Raw genomic sequence first — 24,753 nt, 5'->3', positions numbered from 1 at the left:
AAAAATAAATAAATAAATAAAATATATCCCAAATTCAGTGTAAGGAAAACTCTTGGATCGTCATCTGCAAATTTAGTTTCCTCTCTCAGGATTTCTGCCCTGGTTCCAGATTGCATATCTGGAACATGAAGAGAACGAAAGAGCACCCTTAGCACTCGCTATTTGCCCAGAAAGGTATACTTTCAGATAGGAAATTTCTTTCTCACCAGCAAATACGAGGGGGAAGACATCCGTAAGATCCAATGCCTTGGTCTAGCTGGACATTATACTTTGGATGTAAGAGAACCCACTGGTCTAGTTTAGTCACTGGCTGGGTGACCAGGGCCACACGCTTCCCTTTCTGTGTCTTTGTTTTCCCACCTGTTTTATCCCATCCCCCTCCCTTCCTCAGAGGGAGTGTGGGAAAATGAAAATAAGGGTACGACTATGTGAAAAGCTTTTAGTTTGAAAGATACTAGGAAAATACAGGATGCTATTAGAGTGGATCTGTCGTGAACAATAACCATTAAAGACCAATGAACACATTTTAAGAATTAAAACTACAGTAAAATAACCAGGTTGAGTACGTCATTGCATCACCTTTCAAACACAGACATGCAAACCCAGCTAGAAAACTGTTTAATCCTAAGTTAAATGTGAGCATTAGGACTGCTGGCCTCGTTTAGATTCAGTCACTCAAATTGCCACTGCGAGTTCGGCGACTACTGTCAATTTTTAACTGTGCAGTGGACTCTTGTCAGGATTAAGCAGGTCAGACTTTATTCGACACAACATTGACTGTCCCTGGTGCCTTATTTTTACCTGAAAAAAAAAATAAAGAAAGGCCTTTAAAAAAAAAAAACTCTGGTTAATAATAAATACTAAAAGATTATAGTGTGTTAGAAACTGACAGGTATCGTAATATCTAAATGGATTTATTGACCTTTAAATGGAGCTTGGCTCTCATGTCTATTTGTCACGATTTCCTACTTATTTCCTTCCCCACTTTTTCCCCATTGTCAACTCTTGTTATTCTCAGTGATCACAGGAAAAAAAAAATGTTAGTTTGAGGGACTTAACCTGCCAGTCTGTGTTGTTTTTGTCACATTATCTCTCCTCCTTTACTGAAATATCTCTCTTCTTCCTTGTTCTTTTTTAGTTAAGGTATAATTGACATACAACATTATATCAGTTTCAGGTGTCCAACGTAGTGATTTGGTATTTGTATATATTTCAAAATGATCACGGAAATAAGTCGAGTTAACATCTCTTAACTGAACTGCTTCTAATCGGGCTCATTACAGAGCCTCTAACAGTAAGAATTAAAGGCTCTAATACAAGCTTGTACCGACAAACAGAATCTCATTAAGAAGTTCGTTTTGGTCCTCCCCCCAGCTCCTCAAGAGAACGCGCTGGTGATAATATCCAGTCTAACTGTGTATTTTCTACATGTGATTACAACGCAGCAGGACTATCGGACTGCATAAAGTTTGAAGTGTTCTTCTCATGAAGTGAACTATCATTAGTATTAGTGAAGACAGAAACCAATTTTTGGAAAGGAGGAATGAATATAAAGATGAGTTAGGGCAAATTGGATGACTGGGTGAGCCACGCTGGGATGCAGAGGTAAAGAAATTGAAGCTCTATGTCCTATATTTAGTATTTAAATAATGATAATTTAAAAGATCTTTCTTAAGGGAAGTCTGTTGATGTGCTAGGCTTGGAAGAGAAGAAGGATGTCTCTGTCATAGTGGAGTCAGCTCACATTTTTACCCTTTCTCTATTCCCCACTGCACATAACTTCCACTCATAGACCTGGGGATAGCGACAGATCTTCCACAAGCATCTTGTATCTAGTAGTGAAATATTAGTAACAACTTAAAAGTCCCAACTGAAGTAGTGTTTAAATAAGTTTTAGTTCAGCCATGTGATGAAAGATTATGCTGTCACTTAAAATAATATTGTATATTTAAAAATTAGTGATAATTTTGATGGAAATATGATTATAGTGTTAGGTTAAAAAATAAAACATGAAGTAAAAAAAAGAAAGGAAGTAAAAAAAAGAAAGGAAGAAACGTACATAAAAGTAAAAGCGGGGCTTCCCCGGTGGCGCAGTGGTTGAGAATCTGCCTGCCAATGCAGGGGACACCAGTTCGAGCCCTGGTCTGGGAAGATCCCACATGCCGCGGAGCAACTGGGCCCGTGAGCCACGACTACTGAGCCTGCGCGTCTGGAGCCTGTGCTCCGCGACGAGAGGCCGCGATAGTGAGAGGCCCGCGCACCGCGATGAAGAGTGGCCCCCGCCTGCCGCAACTAGAGAAAGCCCTCGCACAGAAACGAAGACCCAACACAGCAAAAATAAATAAATAAATTACTAAAAACTCCTACCCCCAACATCTTCTTAAAAAAAAATGTAAAAGCATAGAAAAATATCGGAAGGAAATATATCAAAATGTTAATGAGGTTATCTCTCTGTGGTAGAATTATGAGTGGTTTTTACACATTATTTTTTTTTTTTTTTGCCTATCTCTATTTTGTAAATTTTCTAAAAATAAAATGTATACTCCTGGAAGAATAAAACAATGAAGGTTAGTTTTTAAAGAGTTAACAAATATAATGGTTTTCTGGCCTTTATAGAGATAAAATAATGTAATTTTTTTCTTTTTTTTTGCAGTACGCGGGCCTTTCTCACTGTTGTGGCCTCTCCCGTTGTGGAGCACAGGCTCCAGACGCGCAGGCTCAGCGGCCATGGCTCACGGGCCCAGCCGCTCCGCGGCATGTGGGATCTTCCCAGACCGGGGCATGAACCCATGTCCCCTGCATCGGCAGGCGGACTCTCAACCACTGCGCCCCCAGGGAAGCCCAAAATAATGTAACTTTTAAAGTATGTCTTTTGCTGTTCTGATGAGCAGAATTTATTATAGACCTAGTTTGTTGTGTGTGTGTATGAATGTGTGTGTGTGTGTGGTGGGGGGGTGGTGATCTTGGATACACAGAGTTAAATTTAACGTTTTAAATTAATCACATGGTTGACATCTGCTATGACCAGGGCCCCTTCCCAGGTATTGCAGAGGACACAGTTGTTATGAGGCACAGACCTTGTTTACAGAAGGCCTACATCAGATGTGGAAAAAAGGCTTAAACATGTGGAAAAGTCAATAACAATCCCCATAGGAAGCTGACAGGTTTTTCCAGAAGTCCTTACATGATGTTCCGTTCATGTAATTTGATGACCAGAAGATGCTTCTTGAGAGGACCTGTCCACTTGAAAACATCTTAGTCAGTCTTTTTTGGGATGTTGTCTGTCTTTAGGTAATAACCGTGTGTCACAGGAATCTGCAGAGGTAAGATTTTCTTCCCATTTATTAAAAAAATTGAACCAAAGTTTATTTGGCAATAAGATAGGGGCTAAGTCTCTACAAGGGCTTTAAATTTCTCTTTGGGCAGGGTTCAGCCTTTTGGGCCCCTTCTGATGACTACCTGTGACTATTTTTTCTAACCAAGGTCTAGCCCTTACGTCCTGATTCTTGGGTAGCTGATCCAGCACTGCAATCTGTCCTGGTTTGTTACAGGCAGAGATAAGCGATAAGATTCCCCAATCCTATTCTGTCATAGCTTAATACCTCTGTTGAAGCTCGGGGATATGAGCTGCAGAGATGCATGGATGGAGAGCTGACGTCAGCCTGGCAGTTGGAAAGGCCTACTGTGACAAGCTGCTCCCAAGGTGCACTAAGCTGTGAGGCAGCACCGCCTTGTCTTTCTGTAGGGAACCCCTGCGTTCCAGACCTAGATTCCGCACGCACATCCCTAACCTGGCTCTTATTAGCATCGTGACTTGTGTTAGTGTTTAGCACTCTTATTCAAGAATTAAAATCATACTGCATATAAAATGTGAAATCAGACATGCTTCCTCTCCAGTGGTCTAGAGAGTCACACAAAAGAAATTGAGAAGTATTTTAGGAGAGGGTGAAAGTAGTGGAGGGGGAAAGAAGTAATCAGTTCAGGATTTTCCTAGAGAAATTATAAAGGAACCACCAGAAGTCCCAAAGGGAGTAGGTTGAAGTAACTTGCCACTCTGACAAAGGAAAACCAACCGATTATGAATTCAGTTCAGCGAAGGGCCCGGCTCTGCTAGTCTCATCACTACAGCCCTAGATGGCCCGGGTTCCTCTTCCTTCATCACCTGCCCCGATTGTTTCCTTGTATTGTGTATAATTTTATGAGCTTTGTGATTAAGTTGGAGAAAAATGAGACTACTATTTAAGGACTCTTAGTATTGTCTTAAAATAATGTATACTTCTGTCTACTCTAGATCACTACTCAGTGTAGAACTTGGAGCTCTTTACCTAATTCTCAGCTATTCTAAGACAGCAAATTTACAATGTCTTCAATTGGTCTAAACACATACGGACATTTGGAAGATGAAATATTATTGCTGCTGTTACTGCTGTTGCTGAATACTCTTTCTAGTTACAGAGTAAATCTGACTGTGGAGATTAATTAAGCAACATATGTTCAGTAAAATCATCATCTTAAGAGTCAGAAAGTTAACACTACATATAAAATTATGAATGTTAAAGTAGCACATATAATTTTCCTTGATCATAAATGACTAATTTTGGTAGAATTATATGCCATTTTAAAAATCTGCTTTATTGCAATGTAATCTATGTACAATTAAAATTCACCCATTTAAAGTGTACTGTTCAATGAGTTTTGAATGAATACAGTCACGTAACCACAACTAAAATCAAGACAGAAAACATTTCCTTCACTCAAAATGTTCCCTCAAGGGACTTCCCTGGCGGCCCAGCAGTTAAGACTCTGTGCTTCCACTGCAGGGGGCACGGGTTCCATCCCTGGTCGGGGAGCTAAGATCCAGAATGCCCCACAGTGCAGCCAAAAAGAAAAAAAAGAAAGAAAAAAAGTTCCCTCGTGCTCCTTTGCAGTCAATCCCCATCCCTCCTCCCACCCCCCCAACCCAGGAACAGATCTGTTTCTATAATTTTGCCTTTTCTAGATTGACATATAAATGAAATCTGTACTCTTTTGTGTCTGGCTTCTTTCAGCTAGCATAATGCTCTTGAGATTCATCCATATTATTGTACATATCAGTAGTTTGTTTCTTTGTATTGTTCAGTAGCATTCCATTACATGGAAATACCACAGTTTACTTACCCATTCATTACCTTTTGACAGGTATTTGGTATAGTTCCAGTTTTTGGCTATCACAAATAAAATTACTCTGAAATGTCTTTGTGTGGACATACATTTCCATTTCTCTTGGGAAATACCTAGCAGTGGATTTGTTGGATTATATGGTAAGTGTATGTTCAACTTTATTAGAAAGTCACACTATTTTCCAAACTGGCTGTACCACTGTATTCCCATCAGCAACGTGTGATAGAACCAGGTGCTCTGCATCCTTGTCAACACTTGGTATTCTCTGTCTCCTTTAGTCATTCTAGTAAGTATGTGGTAATATTACACTGTGGTTTTAATTTTCACTACATCAATGACTAATTATGATGCAATACATCTGTTCATGTGCCTATTTGTCATCCATTTATCTTCTTTGGTAAAGTATCTGTTCAAATCTTTTGCACACTTTTTAAAAATTGCACTATTTATCTTAATGTTGAGTTGTAAGAGTTCCCTACATATTTTGTTTACAAATATTTTTCCAGATATTTGTTTTGCAATATTTATTCTGTGGCCTTTTCATTTTTATAACATTTCTTTTAAAAAACAAATTAAAAAAATTTTTATGAAGTCCAGTTTAATAATTTTTTCTTTATGTGCATTTTGTGTCCAAAAATTCTTTGCCTAACCCAAGATCACAATGATTTTCTCCTACGTTTTCTTCTGGAAGTTTTACAGTTTTAACTCTTATATTTAAGTGTATGACCCAACTCAAGTAAAGTTTTATGTACTATATGAGGAAAGGACTTGCCACCCAATTGTTCCAGCATTATTTGTTGTAAAGGCTACCCTTTCTCCTTTGAATTACCTTGGCACCTTTGTCTATTTGTATTTTGGCACTCACTATTCTGATCAGCTGATCATTTGTCAATCTTTAAGTCAGGACCACACTGTTTTGATGACTGCAGCTTTACAGTGAGTCTTGAAATCAGGTAGTATAAGTCTTTCAACTTTGTTCTTTTTCAAAATTGTTTCTGCTATATCAGGTCCTTTTATTTCTGTGTAAATTTAGAATCAGTCTGTCAATTTTTTTTTTTTTAGACTCCTCCATTATATACTGTCTTTTTTTTTTTTTTTGGCGGTATGCGGGCCTCTCACTGTTGTGGCCTCCGGACGCGCAGGCCCAGCGACCATGGCTCATGGGCCCAGCCGCTCCGCGGCATGTGGGATCTTCCTGGACCGGGGCACGAACCCGTGTCCCCTGCATCAGCAGGCAGGCTCTCAACCACTGTGCCACCAGGGAAGTCCCATTATATACTGTCTTAAAGTATTACGGTGGCTGTATTTTCCTAGTCTCTTTTACACGTAGGTATTGAAAAAATCAGAGCAGTTTTCTTTTCTTTTTTGGCTGCGTTGGGTCTTAGTTGCGGCACGCGGGGTCTTTCGTTGCGGCCATGGGCCGTTTTGTGGCATGCTGGCTTCTCTCTAGTTGTGGCGCAGGCTCCAGAGCACACGGGCTCTGTAGTTTGCAGCATGCAGGCTCTCTTGTTGAGGCACATGAGCTCAGTAGTTGTGGCGTGTGGGCTTACTTGCCCCACGGCATGTGGGATCTTAGTTCCCCACCAGGGATTGAACCTGCGTCCCCTGCATTGGAAGGCAGATTCTTTACTGCTGGACCACCAGGGAAGTCCCTGTCAATTTTCATTTTTAAAAAGTCTGCTGGGATTTTGATTGAGGTTGCATTGAATCTACAGATCAATTTTGGGAGAACTGACATCTTAACACTATTGAGTGTTCTGATCGAAAACAGGATATATCTTCCCATTTATTTGTCTTTAATTTCTCTCAGTAATATTTTGTGGCTTTTAGTATATAAATCTTGTGCATAGTTTGCTAAATTTATTCCTAAGTATAGTATGTTCTTGACACTATTTTAATTAACATTAAATTTATTTATATTTTTAAAAATAAAAATTGTATATATTTTTGATGATTTGATATATATATCCATAATGAAATTATTAGTATAGTAAAGCTAATTAACATATCATCTTCTCAGATAATTACATTTTTGGATGTGATGAGTTTGCCTGAAATCTACTCTCTTAGCATATTTTCAGTGTTCAATACAGTATTATTAGGTATAGTCATCATGCCTATAATTAGATCTCTGGACTTAATCATCCTACATAACTGCAGTTTTGTACCCTTTGACCAACATCTCCTTGTTTCCCCCACTGCCACTGTCCCCCCATTCTTATTCTTTGCTTCTATGAATTCAATCATTTTTTTTTCCCCCAGATTCCATATGTAAGTGAGATCATATAGTATTTGTCTTTCTCTGTGTGGCTTATTTCACTTAGCATAATGTTTTCAAGGTTCATCCATGTTGCCACAAATGGCAGGATTTTCTTTTACCTCATGGCTGAATAATATTCCATTTTGTACATATACCTCATCTTCTTTATCCATTCATCCATTGATGGACACTTAGGTTGCTTCCATGTCTTGGCTACTGTAAATAATGCTACTACGAACATGGGAGTGCACATATCTTTCCGAGTTAGTGTTTTCATTTCCTTCAAATAAATACCCAGAGGTAGAACTGCTGGATCATATAGTAGTTCTATTTTTACTTTCTTGAGGAACCTCCATGCTGTTTTCCATAGTGGCTGCACTAAGTGACGTTCCCACCAACAATGCACAAGGGTCCCCTTTTCTCCACATCCTTGCCAACACTTATTTCTTGTCTTTTTGGTGACAGTCATTCTAACTGGTGTGAGGTGTTATCTCACTGAGGTTTTGACTTGCATTTCCTTGATGATTAGTGACACAGCACTTTTTCATATACCTGTTGGCCATTTAGATGTCTTCTTCTGAAAAATATCTATTCAGGTCCTTTGCTCATTCTTAAATCAGGTTATTTGTTTTTTTGCTGTCGAGTTGTATGAGTTCCTTACATATTTTAGATATTAATTCCTTATCAGCTCTATGGTTTGCAAAAATTTTCTCCCATTCTGTAGGTTGCCTTTTCATTTTTTTGATTATTTTCTTTGCATTGCGGAAGCTTCTTAGTTTGATGTAGCCCCACTTGTTTATTTTTGCTTTTGTTGCTTGTGCTTTTGGTGTCATACCCAGGAAATCACTAGTTTCATTTAGTTGTTTGTATTTTCTTGTCTTTCACTGAATTTAAGAGGATTATTCTCAATTTTGGGTCGAACCGTTCATAGATCTCCGTTACTTTGGGATCAGTCATTGGAGCTCTATTATTTTCCTGTGGTGCTAGCATGTTTACTTGATTATTTGTGATCCTTGTGGCCTCGTGTTGATGTATGTACACCTGAAGAAGCAGGCACCTCTTCTAGTCTTTACAGACTGATTTCGACAGGGAAAGCCCTTCACCAGGCAGCCCATCCAGGGATTCTGGATTGCACATCTGTTGGTTATCTCCAGGCTTGCTCTGGAGCCCTTCAGCAAGCAAGTCTGGTGCCTGGGTCAACAGGTGGGCAGGCCTAGTGCCTCAGTCCATCATGGGGTGGGCCTGAAGCCTAAGTCCACTGGGTTGAGCTTGGCACTTGGATCTGTGGGGCGGGTCTGGTACCTAAGGCTGTGGTGGTAGGCTGAAGACCTGAGTCCACAGAGGCAGGCCTGGTATCTAGGACTGTAATATTAGGCATCAAGCCTGGCCCCATGGGGGCTGGCCCAGTGCTGAGGTCTGCTGGGGCAGGCTGGGGCTCTGGTTCTGCTGGAGCTTGGGGCCACAGGGGTCGGTCTGGCATTGGGGTAGGCCTGGTCCTGGGGCTTTAGTAAGCTCAAGTGTTCATTTCATTCTCTTTCTCCCACTGGGAGGGTGTCTCTCTTCACACTGGGCTGCCTGGGGTTGGGGAAGGGGTGACAGAGATAATGTGAAACTGTCTTTCCTTCCCTCCTCAATGCATCTTTTCTTACTTCTTGCTCCACCCAGGTGCTCTAATCCCCACCTGGAATCCTTAGCTCTTGTGAAGGTATTTTTGCATGCGGATATTCGTTCAAATTGATGTTTCTGTGAGGGGACAGTCACTGGAAACTTGCTGAAGTCTGAAAGCCAAGCGATATATTTAAAAATTTTTAATTTTAGATTGTCCATTGCTTGTATGTAGAAATGCAGTTGATTTTTGTATATTGACCTTGTATCCAGTGTCCTTGTTAAATCACTTCCTAGTTCTAGCAGTGCTATTTTTTTTTTGGCTATCTGTGAATAAAGGCACTTTTACTTCTTTCTTCATAGTCTGCATGCCTCTCATCTTTTATCCTCTCTTGTTACATTGAGCAGGACAGCCAGTACCGTGTTATATAAAGTAGTGGGAGTGAATATTCTTACTTGTCTGCCATCTTAGAGAGAAAGCATTTGCTTTCCACCATTTAGCATGATGTTAGCTCTAGGTTTCTTGCAGATGAACTTTATCACACTGAAAAAGTTCCCTTTTATTTATAGTCAGTGGAAGGAGTTTTTAAATAATGAATAATTGTTGAGTTTTGTCAAGTGATCTTTATGCATCTATTGAGATGATCATATGATCTTTTTGTTTGTTTGCTGATACGGCCAATCACACTGATTATTTTTGTATTAATATTATGTTTATTATTATATCTTGAGATAAACCCAACTTGAACATGATATATTATCCTTTTTAAAAAAATATCACTGGTTTTTATTTACTAAAATTTTGTTCAGGATGTTTGTATCATGTTCATGAGAGATAGTACACTGTAATTTTTTCTTTTTTTTTTTTTGGGCGGTACGCAGGCCTCTCACTGTTGTGGCCTCTCCCGTTGCGGAGCACAGGCTGAGTGGCCATGGCTCACGGGCCCAGCTGCTCTGCGGCATACGGGATCTTCCCGGACCGGGGCACGAACCCGCGCCCCCTGCATTGGCAGGCGGACTCTCAACCACTGTGTCACCAGGGAAGCCCTTTTTTCTGCCTTCTTTTGATTTAAGTATCTTTTAATGATTCAATTTTATCTCTACTATTGGCTTATTAATTATAACTTTGTTTTATAATTTTAGTGATTTAGTGTTTACTGTATATATTTTTAACTTATTATAATTTACCCTTAAATAATATTATGCCATTTCACATATAGTGTTAAGAACTTTATAATAATATTCTTCCATTACCCCATCTGTCCTTTGTGCTGTAACTGTTATCCATTTTCTTTTATATATAAAAGTAACTTATAAATTTATAAAGGTAAATTATATACAATACGTTATTATTATATTTTCTTTAAATTGATATTTATATTTTAATGTGATTTAAAAGAATGCTTTTCTATTTCCCAACAAATTTATTTTTTCCAGTGTTTCTCATTCCCTATTGAAATCCTAATTTACTAATCCATCTACTAACATTTTCTTTTCCTAAAGAACTTAAAAAACGACTTTTATTGTAGTGCAGGTCTGCTTGCAATGAATTCTTTCACCAAAAACACACCCAGGTTGGGTGGGGTGGTGGTGGTGAAACGCTCCAGCAGGTGTGTTTTGTAACAGCTTCCTAGGTAATGCTGATCACTCTCTTCTTGTGAGAACTTGTTACGGCCTGGAAGATGGTATGGATTCCCATATCATTTTGGTGGGTATTGCCCAGGCTTTTTCTCTGTGCATTTAAATACATATAGAAACATAATGTAAAAATATAACATATGATCTAATACCTATTATTCTGCAACTTGAGTTTTTTTACTATTTTTATGTGACCACATATATATTTACTTCCTGCTCTTCTACTGCTGCGTGGTGTTGTCAAAATTAAGTATACCATAGTTTATTTTCTTATCAACATACATGCAGATTGTTTCACTTTTTGGTTACAAAGCTGTAGTGGACCTTCTCATTTTTCGTGCACATGCGCAAGTATTTCTCTCAGGTAGGTACCAGAAAGGGAGACTGCTGGATCAATGGCTATGCACATTGTACATTTTAACTAAGAAACTGCCCTCAGAAAAGGTGGTACTAATTTATGTTATCATTAATAGCACGAGCTTCTCCACACCCTTGCCAACACTTGATATTATAAACCCTTAAAAATTTTGCTAATTTTTTTGAAGAAAAAATATATATCTTATTTTAGCTTGCACTTCTCTAGTTACTGGATTCCAGAATTTTTTCAGTCATTTGCATTTCCCACTGTCTCAATTGTCTTTTCCTGTCTTCTCCCCCCTTTTCTATACAGGTGTCTTTTTCTCTGTGGTTTAAGGTGTTATCTATGTATTTTGGTTATTAGCCTTTTGTTATATAGGTTCTAAGTTTTTCTGCCAGCTCATCATTTGTGCTTTATTGACCAGAATTGTCAACTTTGATAATAGTCAAATGTTTTTCTTTATGACTCTTGGATTGTTCTTTGAAGTCCTTTCCTATCCCATGTTCCCCTATATTTTAAAAATTCTTACAGCTCTTTTTAAAAAAAATAGCTCTTTAAACTGTGTGGATATTAATTTTGTAAATGGTGTGAGGTAGACATCTAACCTAATTTGTTTTTCAAACTAATAACTAATTGATCAAGCACTGTTTATTAATCTTTACCCCACTGACTTGAAACGCCGCCTTTATTGTTTATGGGATGCTCATACACACATAGAACTCTAAATACACATGTTTCCGTATTCTCTCCATTATCTATGCTTATCTCAATACCATACAGATTTAATCCTATGGTTTTCCAATTTGCTTTGGTATAGGGCAAGTCTCATCCCCCTTTATTTCATTTATAATTAAAAAAGGTTTAAAAATCTATTCTTCATTGTTTAACTGTCTGCTTCTCCCTTCTTCCTTGAGTTGCAAATAACAAGGAGGTAAAATAAGAAGTATCACAGACAAGACAAAAGAGCATGAGAAGTGAGGGAAAAGAGACGAAAAAGGAGGGATTCTCTTACGATGGTATTGTTTTTCTCTACACTGCAAGGTGCTACCCTATAAACGATGCCACATACAAAATAAAATAGATTTTGTGTATTCATCCACTGTCTAAATCAAAGGTATCTCTGGCTTTCATTGCTGGCCAGTTACCAATGGCAGGGACCGTGTAGACATAAAATGTGAATGGATGGGAACGAGAAAGAAATATGAATCAACGTGATAAAATGAATAAGGACCAAAGTGAATTAAGAACATGGTGAGAGAGAATAAAATACTTGTATTCTTAGTATGGACCTACCCACCAGGAAGTCAAATCTCTGAGCTTAGTGCATCCATGGTGTCCTGGGTTCTTTCTCCTACCTCTTGATGTCTTATATGGGTTACAGAGAGGTCAATTCTTTACTTGATAATTGAAGTGACAGAGAAAGGAAAAGAACTATTAGGGATATAATAGTAATGAGTAATAGAAAATACCATGCTAACTGCAAGTGGGTAAGTGTTGAAAAGGGAGCTGAACAAATAAGTGTCCATAGTAAAATATTCACATAAACAGTTTAAGCTTTAAATCTAACATTGTACCTGTTTTCCTGGTGAAGCTAACATAACCCAAGTAGGAAAAGCTGTCACATGGGCAAGCCTAGTGTTAAGTCAACAGTTAATTCAATTATTTACAATGAATTTAGTTGTTCCCTGCTGAAATAACATGTCAATAGGGCATGGTGGTTGTCATGGGACTTGTGTCCAATGCAGTGTGGCCAAAGGTTCATGGCCCAGTAAGCAGGGCCAGGTAGTAATAAAGGCTTTTAATGACCATTCACACAGAAATACTCTCATTTTTTTTATGGTGGCAAAACACGAACATTGTGATTTACTGATCTCCCTTTAACTCATCAATTTATAATTAGTTGTCTCATGTTTTAAAGTAGACTGCTTTTCCTAGTAAAGCAACAATTGCGCAAGTTCTGAGAAGCTGCCTCAAGAAGTACCATACAAATGTATTTTAAAGTCATTTCTCCCCTTGCTTTGCACCGAGTTTACGGTTGAGACAAACCACTTAATACATATACCATAATGATATTTGCCGTTACCATAGCAAACGAGTGAAGGGGATATTCTTTAAAACAATGGAACTCTAATATTTGAAGACTCTAGTGGCCCCTACTAAACTCGCATTTTAAAATGTTTCATAATCTTCCACCTTCATAAAACCTGACAGCCATCGGTTTTAAAGCAAACTGTTTTTGTATACCTCAAAGGGTAGCTTTTGATAAACAAAAAATTGAGAAGTAGTGTAACTATTCCACGTATCAGATGAATTGCTATGAATTGCAGAGACAAACTTCTCCAAGTGGAGCTCATGCAGCCCGTTTGGGCATTTGCTAGGAAACTAAGCGCTAAAGAATCTTACGTCCGCCTGCTTCCAACCGCTGTCCTCCCTGTGCGGCCGCACGGGCCGTGCGCTCCCGAGCGGGTGCCCAGCGGGCTCGGGGGCCCGAGACTGAGCGGAGCGCGCGCGCTCGGCGCGGTTGCGCACGTTTTAGCACTTCCCGCTCCTATCGTTGGGCTAGACTTTCAACCGCCATCTGGGTTTGGCTTCCTCCTCCGTCGGGCGCCCCCTGGTGCTCATCACCTGCACCATCTTGAGTGGCTGCGAGGAGCAAAGGTCCCGGGAGCCCAAGGATGCTTTCGAGAAAGCCGCACGTCCAAAGCCGTGGTGTCAATCACACGGGTACATGCAGGCACCTCTAGAGGAAGCTGGATGCTGTTTTACTAAGCACCAAGCAAACAGGCGGACATTAAGTTTCATCCGAGTCAACTCGGCCCTCAAGTTTGTGGTAAAAGACGCAAAGATACGTTAGACCCCGTCTCTTCTTGAATCCGCCCCCTCCCGCGCGTGCTGCGCGCTTTTTCCGGGCGGAGTTCGCTGTGACCCTTGACTGCAGTGGGGCGGCCCGTTTCTTGAGAGCCAGAATATCTGTCCTGGGCTGGAGCCGAGGATGCGGCCTTAAGTGCCATGGAAGGGAGGTTCCCTAACCTATCCAATCAATGTTATGCACAAAGTCTGTCGCCCCAGGAAAGGGGTCCAGCTCCCCCGGCTCTCTGCCCACGCCCCGGCCCCAACGCCACTCCACATTAAACAGGAACAGCAGCTCTTTTTCCATCCATGGCAACCCCAAGAGCTCGCTCTCGCCTCGGCACAGCATGGTGGGAGCCTCTCCCCTTGTCCTGCCTCCCTCTCCTTTTCTTCTCCCTTCCTTCCTAACACAATTAATGCCTAAGTCATGATTTTCCTAGCTAGCGCCCACTGAAGGATGGGGCTTAGCGACTCACGGTGACGCTCCCATCCGCCTTCCAGAAGGGGAGGTTTCAGAGAGAACTACAGCTCCCGTCAGGCATCAGCCTAAGCCATCGCAGGGCATCACGGGAGTTGTAGGCGCCTTCCTCCTCTGTCCCATTCATTCCTCAAGGCGCCAACTACAAGTCCCAGTGGGTCTCGGGGCGGGCACGCCTGCGCGAGAGCCCCGCGAGCGGGGTGGGGGGTGGGGTGCCCTGTGCAGCGGGGGGCGGGGCTCGAGCGGGCTGTGTGGAGGCTTCAGACTCCCGGCGCCATTTAGCGCCGAGTTTCGCCCGCGGACGCCGCGTTTCTGTCGCGGCGTCTCTGCACCCGTCTTCGTGACAGAAGGTGCCCAACCGGGTGACTGCCCTTCTTCTCCCGGCCCTCCTCGGCCCGGAGGAGCAGCAGGCTCGGGCCCTCCCACGCCAGCCCTCCCTCCGTCAGCCCCCGGCCCCGGCCCAGAGAGGACGGGGTCCGCCCGGCCCGGGGCGGGCGGCGAGGCCCGGGGCCGGGGGCCGCTCCTCCGCGTCGCGCGTCGGCCCCTCGCGTCGGGCGATGGGCGGCCTGTGAGGCCGTCCAGCAGGGCGGGGAGGAGGAGCGGCCACCCGCCTGGCCGCGAGCCCCGGCGCGGCCTCCCCTGCTTCCGCGCCGAGCAGCCGCCGCTCGGGGGTCCGCGCGCGCCGCCGCCTCAAGGCCCAGCCCGCCCCGTGCCGCGGCGGCGGCGGGCAGCCGGGCCGCCTCCGTCTGGACTCGGTGCGGGCCGCCGCGCCGCCCCCATGACCGCGCGCCCCCGCCGCTCCAGCCCGCCCGGCAGCCGCTTGCCGCACGATGGCTGCGGGCCGTGAGGCGCCAGCCCCCGTGCCTCCGCCCCGCCGCCGCCCCCGACCAGCGCGCCTCGAGAGCCGCAGCGGCCGCCGCAACCGGGCCCGCGGCCCCGCCTCCCGCTCGGGCCGCCGAGTCAGTGCTGAGTGAGGGGCCGTCGGCCCGCAGCCTCGCCGCCCCGGGCCGGCCCACTTCTTCTGCGAATTCGAGCCGCCCGCCTCGCTCCCGCTCCCACCATGTCTGGCGGCGCCGCCGACCAGCAGAGCAGCGCGCCGGGCTCCCTGTTCCTCTCGCCGCCGGCGCCTCCCCCCAAGAATGGCTCCAGTTCGGACTCCTCGGTGGGAGAGAAACTGGGCGCCGCGGCGGCCGACGCCGGAGCCGGCAGGACGGAGGAGTACCGGCGTCGCCGCCACACCATGGACAAGGACAGCCGGGGGGCGGCCGCGACCACCACCACCGAGCACCGCTTCTTCCGCCGCAGCGTTATCTGCGACTCCAACGCCACGGCGCTGGAGCTGCCCGGCCTCCCGCTCCCGCTGCCCCAGACGAGCGCGGCCGCGGTGGTCCCGCAACGGAGCCCCCCGGAGCCCCAGCGCGAGGAGACCCTGACCCCCGCTGCCGCCCATGTGGCCCAGCAGCCGCCCGCCGCCGCCGCCGCCGCCGCCGCCCCCGGGGAGCCGGTCGCCGCGGGCCCAGCCGCCGCCTCGGCCCCGGGCAGCGCTGGCAGAGACCGCCAGGTTGCCCAGCCCGGCCACGCGGGGAGCAAAGAGGAGCCCCCGTCGTCGAGAAGTGGCAGCGGCGGCGGCAGCGCCAAGGAACCCCAGGAGGAACGGAGCCAGCAGCAGGATGACATCGAAGAGCTGGAGACCAAGGCCGTGGGAATGTCCAATGATGGCCGCTTTCTCAAGTTTGACATCGAGATCGGCAGGGGCTCCTTTAAGACGGTCTACAAAGGTCTGGACACCGAAACCACCGTGGAGGTCGCCTGGTGTGAACTGCAGGTATGCCCCACCTACTTCTTTATTTCTCGGTGGTTTGGATCCCCGATTTGGCTCGGTTTGGCCAGTTTGCCGAGTTCGCCCTTTGCATGTCTTTCTCTGATTGTTTGCTCCGAAATGGGGGGAGCCCAGCTTTTGGAAGAGAAGCCAGAATTTGGGGCATGCACCTAGGTGTTTGGATAGGATAGGAGTTAGTATTGGTAGCCAAAGAGATGTGCTCCTAGGGAGGAGTGATGAAAGTCATCCTGATACAAACGCATTGCCTATTCGTCATTGTTTTACTCGTCTGGCAGGAAACGGAATTAGTGGGGAAGTTTTTGAGTTAGGAAAGTACAGTCTTCTTGCCTTGTGCTCCTCAGGGGGTCTGCAGTGATGAGCTGCTGGTGTGTTAGATGCGTGTTTCCGTTCCTGAGATCAGGCTGTCCTTTTAGATTAAGAACGACCTTGTTCCTGACTGACTTTCCTTTGGATATATCTTAGTTGGTGATCACACAAGCATTTAATAAACTATAAGAAAGGCTTCCTTCTCTGGATAGTTTGGGACTAGAAAGTTATAGTAAGTGGTTGATACAGTTTCACCTAATGGTGCATAAACCTTGTGATAGCTAGCAGTGATCTGACGTTGTTAATTAAAACTAGTATGTCTTCAGCCCATTCACTATACTGTGGGTGGTACAGGAGCTTATGTAAAATTGTATATGTGCTTTGAGAGTCGTAATGTCATTATCGTTGTTTTAACTTTGTTGTAAAAAGTTTTTAAGCCAGACTTTCCCAGGAGTACAAAGGAGCCACAAAGCTTCCTTTTTCACCTCTCTGGGAGGTTTTCATGGTGTAAATGAAATGATTTTCATGGTGTGTCATCCTGGTTGACAAGGATATTCTAGGTTTAAGTAGCTGGGTTTGGGCTACTTGTTGCTTGACCTGTAGCAGCTTGATTGAATGTTGTCCTCACCTGGAAGTGAACATACATAGATTATTGGAAGAAGCAGAGTTGAACTGAATGAAAAAGCCACTTACATTATACATGAAAAATGCCAGTATCCATATTCTTCTTGCCAAGAAAATGGACCAAGCTGAATTAGGGTATGAAAGTACCTGAGTGATCTGGGAATTTATCTATTATCCATGAACTAATATGTTAACACTTAACCCTTTGAATGTCACTTTCCAAATGACCAAGGCCATATCAAGTGTGAAGGGAAATTAACATGTGGAAGGAAGTAAACTTCAAAACTGACAGGTTTTTTTGGAATGTAATTTCTTAAGTTTTATAGTTAGTGATATAGAACTTCTAAGGCACTGTGAAATAAAACCTACTCAATTTTATAGTGTTTTAGAGTTGGGAAGGTGGCAGACCTTTTTTTAAAAAAAATTGTGAAACTATAACTTTATTCTGGTTGGTCAGTCATACTCAAAAACTTATGTCTGATTTCTTTTGGTTTACAGGCGGACACCTGTTTCTTTTTTGTACCTCAGGTGCTTATTGCTACTGATCCTGGATTTTATTCTTCTATAGTTTCATGTTTGAATAGGTGCTTTTTAACAGTTTTTTTTTCCCCTTAATTAGTTACCTTACTCTCTTAAGACTAGACCCAAGTAAATGTTGAGCACCTTATGGATGCAATGTGTGTGTTTTCCTTTTTTGTCACTTGGAATTTTCTGATAGTTTATTATCCTGAAACTAATGATACAGTGGGGAAGAAAACCTCAATTTGTCTAATGTCAGAATAAGAATTTTGTCTAAGCTTCTCAGTTTTTCCTAGAACTGATGACTTTTTAGATTTTTGTTCTCTACCTAGGCATGGTCATGGTTAAACGAAAGAATATCTGCTATCCTTACATATAATAATGTCGCCATATTATTTTTACGTTAGTTCAGGGTTTGGCTGGAGAACCAAATGAATCCTAGTTCATTTGTTTGGTACCCTGGTTTGGAACCTTCCATATATGTCATTTGACCCTACTTCTACAATTTTTCATTTTGGTTTTTAAAATGTGATTATCTTAGCCCCAGGATCCTTTATAGCAGTAGTTGGACAGTGTTTATGATTTTTTGGCCAGAGCTTTTGCCTAATAACCTATTCAGTAGGTTAATGTTTGGGTTTTTGTCTTTGGATCTAAACTGAAGGACAAGCCAAGGGATTACTAAATCACTGGGAAAAAAGGAAAGCTTTTTTTCACTAAATGTATATTTATTAATATGCATATTTTTCTGTAGGAGGACTGGAGAAATATTGTGTTCAGTTGTCGAGTTAAAAATCTTGTGTATTAAAACTGGAAGAGATCTTAGGTTATTCTGCCCAGCTGCTTATTTGATAAATAAAGAACCTGAAGTCATAGAGCAGGTAAATGACTTGCTTGGGTTGATAAAGAACGGAAATTAAACTGGTTGGGATTCTAATAATTTGAGAAATGTTAAAGCATTTGTAATACAGTAGATGGTTAATTAGTAAATCTCAAATGAAGCTGTTCTGTTTTGGCGTGGAAGTTACTGTCAGATTTTTGGAGAAATCCTATCCTGTAACCATGGCAAATTCCAGACTTCTGATTTGGGTGTTGATTTTATCACTTCAAATGGAGAAATAAATAGGCTTTTTGGGGTGGAGAATGGGTGAGTGTGGTATACAAGTCAAATTTGTTTCAATCAAGCTTATTTTTAGAGTCACAATATGCATAGTTACTTAGTAAAACAAATATTGACTCTTAATAAATAATATGTAGGTAATACTTTGATACCACAGGATTTTAAGAGATAACAGATCTTTTAAGATGAAAATTTCTTTACCTGGTTTTATTAGGTAGGCTGTGCTTTAATTTTACTTCTCTGTTGGCTTGGTCAGAAAATGTTATTGCTGGACTTTGCAGAATTTACGTTGCATTTTTAGGAAGGGTTCTTCTTTGCTTTTTGTTTTAAAGAAACATAGCATAGTTTGCTTGAAGAAAACATGGAAATTCAAGAATGGTTGCTCTACTCTAAGCACTTTTCTCCCCATGCTACTTCTAAATACTGAGTTCACTTGATATATTGATGAGATTGTTTCCAGACCTACCTGAAAGGAGAGGTCAAATCATAAATTTTGATTAAGCTCCAAAATACTTATAGTCTATTTTTCTCTGGCTTTTTGCAAGTTAAGACTCATATCTCATCATGAGTATATGATATTAATGTTTTATGAAAAGTTTGTCAGTGCTGCAGAAATTGGATGTGGTTCTGTGGTTAAGAAACCATAACATTTCTTTGCTATAGTTCTTAAAATAATTCATTGAACTGTATCTTCCCATTTGAACATTGAGGATTTTTCTTACCTGTATTTTTTAAATTTGTGCCACATTTCTTGTTTTTTAGGAACCTGCAGTAACTCTTAGTTTCAGGAACTGAATTTCAGGGAATAGTCTTTGGAGTTTTTCTTGTTTGTTTTTAAATTCTCCGAGTCACTGATTTTTGGAGTATGGGCAGAATTCAGGTAACTCAAGGGTAGCTGCTGTGCAAATTAAAGAATGATTGGTGACTTGTTTGAAGTAATCCTTTGTCCCTTCTAAACAGGACCGAATAGAATTAAGGACAGGATAATTTTGGGTAGGTAAGATTTAATTTAAAATATATGTAGATTTATTGCATATATTTTAAATTATTATTATGATTTATTGAAAAAGAATTACATTTAGGTTTTTTTTTTTAATGATATAGTTAGTTCTTAAGTCTTAAGAGCTTAAATGTTTTCCTTTTCTCTTATTTACCTTTAATATCACAGTTGTTTCTAGTGTAAGAACTTGGAAAGAGAGATTTTCTTTTGGGTTTTTTTTTTTTTTTTTTTTTTTTTTGCGTTACGCCGGCCTCTCACTGTTGTGGCCTCTCCCATTGCGGATCACAGGCTCCAGATGCGCAGGCTCAGTGGCCATGGCTCACGGGCCCAGCCGCTCCGCGGCATGTGGGATCTTCCCGGACCGGGGCACGAACTCGTGTCCCCTGCATCGGCAGGCGGACTCTCAACCACTGTGCCACAAGGGAAGCCCTTTTGATTTGTTTTTGATGACCATTTTTTAAATATAGATTGATTGATTGATTGATTGATGGCTGCGTTGGGTTTTCATTGCTACACATTGGCTTTCTCTGGTTGCAGTGATCGGGGACTGCTCTTTGTTTTGGTGCGGTGGCTTCTCTTGTTGCAGAGCACGGGCTCTAGGCACGTGGGCTTCAGTAGTTGTGGCTCACAGGCTCAGTAGTTGTGGTTCATGGGCTCTAGAGCACCGGCTCAGTAGTTGTGGCTCATGGGCTCTAGAGCGCAGGCTCAGTAGTTGTGGCATACGGGCTTAGCTGCTCTGTGGCATATGGGATCTTCCCAGACCAGGGCTTGAACCTGAGTCCCCTGCATTGGCAGGCAGATTCTTAACCACTGCGCCACCAGGGATGCCCAAGAGATTGTTTTTGTGTAAAACAAATTGGGAATCTTTTGTTGCCTGGTGACTCAGTTCACTCTTTGACATTTGGATGCTAGTGCAAGATCCTGGTCATTTGAAAGTCACCCTAGTTATTAATCCCTGTGGAAACGTTCATCTAAAACGGGGCTCTCATTTTCAGAAGTCATCTTAAACCTGTTATTTGTGTTTTCTGGTAACTTCTAAATTTTTTAGATAAAGCTGTAAAAACAGCAAGAGTGGTTATGTTCAAATTAAAATTTCTGAAAATGTTCATATACTAGGGAAAAATTCACTATAATTAGTTATCAGGTTTTGCTGTACCAGTTCTTTATATTTACTTATTGTTAGCATCTTGCATTTTGCTTGGTCCCGTGTTTAAAATAAGTCAATCAAGTGTGCAGGAATAGGTGAGACTTAGCATGACCTGAATTTGGAGAAGGCACTATTTTTCTGCAGTATAACACAGTGATTAAGAACTTAAAATGCCTGACTTTCAATTCAGATCCTGGCTCAGTTAATGATTGTGTAACCTTGGGTAAACTTCTGTGCTAGTTTATTATCTGTAAAATGGAATGTAATAAGAGCACTTATTTTACAGAGTTGTTGTGATGATTAAATGAATTAGTATATATAAAAAACATTTAGGACAGAGCCTGGCACATAAATATTAACTGTGATGATGCAGCATCTTTTTTAGGCTATCTTTGAGGGTACTGATGAAAATTTTGATTTGTTTACATTTATGCTTGAAAAATGTAGCAGAACTCTTACTTTGGCTACCATACTTATCGGAGAAATGTTGGAGTTGAACATGGTGTCATCAGTGTTTTCAAATTCCTTAGCTTTAGCTGTCCTCTGACTAACTTTCTAATTTCATGACCTGTCACCTTCCCAAATGGCAGCCTTTCTGAATTACTAGTTTCCCGAATTTACTAGGATCTTTCCTCTTGGGATCATTCTTATACTTTTCTTCACATTGATTAAAAATCATGTACATTCTTTGTCTACTCCACTAATCTTTGGGATTTTTTGAAGATATAAGTATCGATAGATGCTCAATATACTTTGATAAATATTAAGTTTTTTCTGTTATTAGAAATAGTTGTAGATCTCGGGGTTGTTTCATCCATATTCCTTGCCTTTCATTGGTCCACAGCAGATTTTCTAATCTTGTATTTGGAGATTGACTCTGGTATAATACAACACTGTATAACGGAAACCGACTCAAAGGCAGAAAACTTTGTTACCCAATTACCTGACCCTGAGTAAGGAACTTAATCTGTAACACTGATTTATTAGTAACATGTCTTACTGACTTCACAGGATTGTTGAGAAGCAACTGAAATACTATGTGAAGGTACTTTGAAAAATGTAAACGATGATTCTTTAAAAAAAATCCATTTGAAGGCTCTAAGTTATCATTTGTTACAAATTAATTATTTTAAACTTCTTAGTTAAAGTTGGGTTTTAGGAGCTTTTTGTTCTGTCAGTTTAGGGATTTTATTATATCTTAAGGAGGGGAATAGTTTTTCAGACTGAAGAGAAATTGCCAGAAGCTTTTCTTAAGAGTGTTTTTATTTGGAAGAGGACTATGCCTTTGACAGGTGGCAGGCTTAATTTTGTGTGTGGCTTTAAAAAGATTGGTTATTGGGCTTCCCTGATGGCGCAGTGGTTGGGAGTCCGCCTGCCGATGCAGGGGACACGGGTTCGTGCCCTGGTCTGGGAGGATCCCACATGCCGCGGAGCGGCTGGGCCCGTGGGCCATGGCCGCTGAGCCTGTGCGTCTGGAGCCTGTGCTCCGCAATGGGAGAGGCCACGGCAGTGAGGGGCCCTCGTACCGCAAAAAAAAAAAAAAAAAAAAAAGATTGGTTATTGATATGTTCTGCAGAAGAGGAGAAACTTTAGTATTTGCTTGGTTTTGTGGTTGACTTAATTGATTGTATAATGTCCACCTTAATTTGTATTAATTTAGACTTTTCAGGTGGGCGTTCATAAAGAATTTAGTTTTTGATGTTGTGACTTGAGTCTTGGCATTACAAGATTGACATATTAAATGTGCTGTGCTACATTAATTGCTTAATGATTTTTAGAAAAGAATCATCAGATAAGCTGTTTGTCACCACAAGCAAATACAGTTTTCCCTGGAATTTAAGAAATCTTAAGAAACGTAAGAGTTTAAGAATAATTTAAGAAAGTGTTTGGAAATCTACTTGGTATAATCGTCATATTCGGGTTAGTTAAGTAAAACCACTGTTTCTGTAGATGCCTTTTGTGCAGGCAGGGTTCAGCTTCTCAGTGACAGATGATCTGTGTTTTGGTCATTATGTACATGGTGAATGGTTTTGTGTTAATCAAACACTAATATATAAACCAAACAGTGAGAGGTGAAGCAAATTAGTGAATCAAATAATTATTGATGTACACATTTCCTCTATTAGTCAATAGAAGTAAACAGGTTGTTTGGGATAATGATAGGATCATCTTCATGGCTAATAGTTTTGAGCTAAATAACATGATATGCAGTCGCCCTCCATATCTGCAGGTTCCGCATCCACAGGTTCAACCAACTGTAGATAGAAAATATTCAGGAAAAAGAAATGCCAGAAAGTTCCAAAAAGCAAAAGTTGAATTTGCTGCACTTGTAGCAACTGTGTGCATAGCACTTACATCGTGTTCACAACTATTTATATTAGCATTCACATTGTGTTAGGTATTATAAATAATCTAGAGATGATTTAAAGTATACAGGAGGATGTGTATAAGTTATATGCAAACACAGCACTGTTTTATAGAAGGGACTTGAGCGTCCGTGGATTTTGGTATCCATGGGGTGGGGGTTGGAGAGCATCCCTGGAACTAGTCCCTGGTGGACACTGAGGGATGACTGTATTCATCTCTTTGTGGATATCCTTTTTACTTGGACTGGTAGATCATTGTGGATTAAGGTAAGTTTGGGAAATACAGCATATCATCTCTTTAACATGCTGAAGAGTTCCTAGACATTATCATATTTACATGCTCTTCCAACTGTCCTCACACCCTTCCCACACAAATGCTCAACTGTAGGTGGTGGAGAGAATTTTAAGCAGAGAAGTTAATTGGCAGATTTGCGTAGTAGTAATTGTGGAGAATGGATTTAAGGAGTACGAGGGATGTGTAGAGTTTAGTTTTATGTGTGGGTATGAGATTTCTAGGGCCTGAACTAGCACAGTAATAGAGGAGTGGAATCTTTAAATATTTAGTAGATAAAAATATGCAGAGTTTAGTGATTAAGTGGAGTTTGGAGGAAAAATGAAGCATGGGTAAGAGGATGGGTGGGGATAGTGATGGTTCTGTCAGCTGAGGGAGGGCATAAGAAAGGAGTTTTGTTTTTTTGAGAGGGGAAGGGGTATGAAGATGTATTCAGTTTGACATGTTGACTTTGAGATACTTGTGAAACCTCCAGGAAGTTCAGCCAGGCTGTTGGATACATTCATGAAGCTCAAATAATGGGTCTGAGGTAGAAATAGAGGCTGTTTATATTAGTCATAGCTGAAATAATGGAAGTAAATGGAATCATCTAAGGAGAGGATGTATATGAAGAGAGAAGTAGAGGAAGAGACAGGGGAGAATAATGGGCCTAGGGCAAAATGGGAATAATTGATGGATGGGCAAAGGAAAAAGGAGCCCAGGGGTTAGGCTAAGTAGAACACTAGGAGAATGGTAATATCAAGGGAATAAAATTCCAGGAAGGAATATAGCAGAGAAGTCCAATTGGCATAGTAGTAGTTGTGGATAATGGATGTTAGAAGGCATAGAAAAAAAGTGTAGAGATTAGTTTAGGCAGTTGAAGTTGTTTATTGCATTTGGCTATTAAGTCATTAACCAGCAACATTCAAGATTATCTACATGAGAGGGGAGGTTGCATAAGGGAGGAGCACATAAGTAGATGTATAAGTCTCTGCTAATATCCTAGATTTCTGGGCTGGTCACTGTCACTAAATTTCTCTATCTATAAAGCCTTAGGTGGCTATTTAAATTTAAATTAATTAAAATGAAATAAAAACTTTAAACTTAATCCTTCAGTTGTACTGGCCACATTTCAAGTGGTCAGAAGCCATGTGTGGCTACCATACTGGATGGCACATATAGAACATTTCCATCATGGCAGAAGGTTCTGTTGG

General features: G+C 41.7%; 1 protein-coding gene across 28 annotated transcripts in view; it reads left to right on the top strand.

Annotated features, from left to right (window-relative positions):
* The first annotated feature begins 15,338 nt into the window (after positions 1-15,338).
* The window catches only part of WNK1 (WNK lysine deficient protein kinase 1), a 135,934-nt gene continuing 126,519 nt past the window's right edge, over positions 15,339-24,753 (top strand). For 15 of the 28 annotated variants that reach the window (XM_082665249.1, XM_082665269.1, XM_082665267.1 and 12 more), the window contains exon 1: positions 15,342-16,174. In XM_082665249.1, coding sequence (XP_082521375.1) covers positions 15,410-16,174 — 765 coding nt within the window. In that variant the 5' untranslated portion in view covers positions 15,342-15,409. Of the gene's footprint in view, positions 16,175-24,753 lie in introns of all 28 variants that reach the window. The other 13 variants (XM_082665251.1, XM_082665257.1, XM_082665254.1 and 10 more) reach the window with 3 other exon arrangements.

Source organism: Grampus griseus (assembly GCF_964374135.1).
Source record: "Grampus griseus genome assembly, chromosome: 11".
NCBI classification, from domain to species: Eukaryota; Metazoa; Chordata; class Mammalia; order Artiodactyla; family Delphinidae; genus Grampus; species Grampus griseus.
Note: the sequence above shows the minus strand (reverse complement) of the source record. Positions and strands in the feature narration are given on the sequence as shown.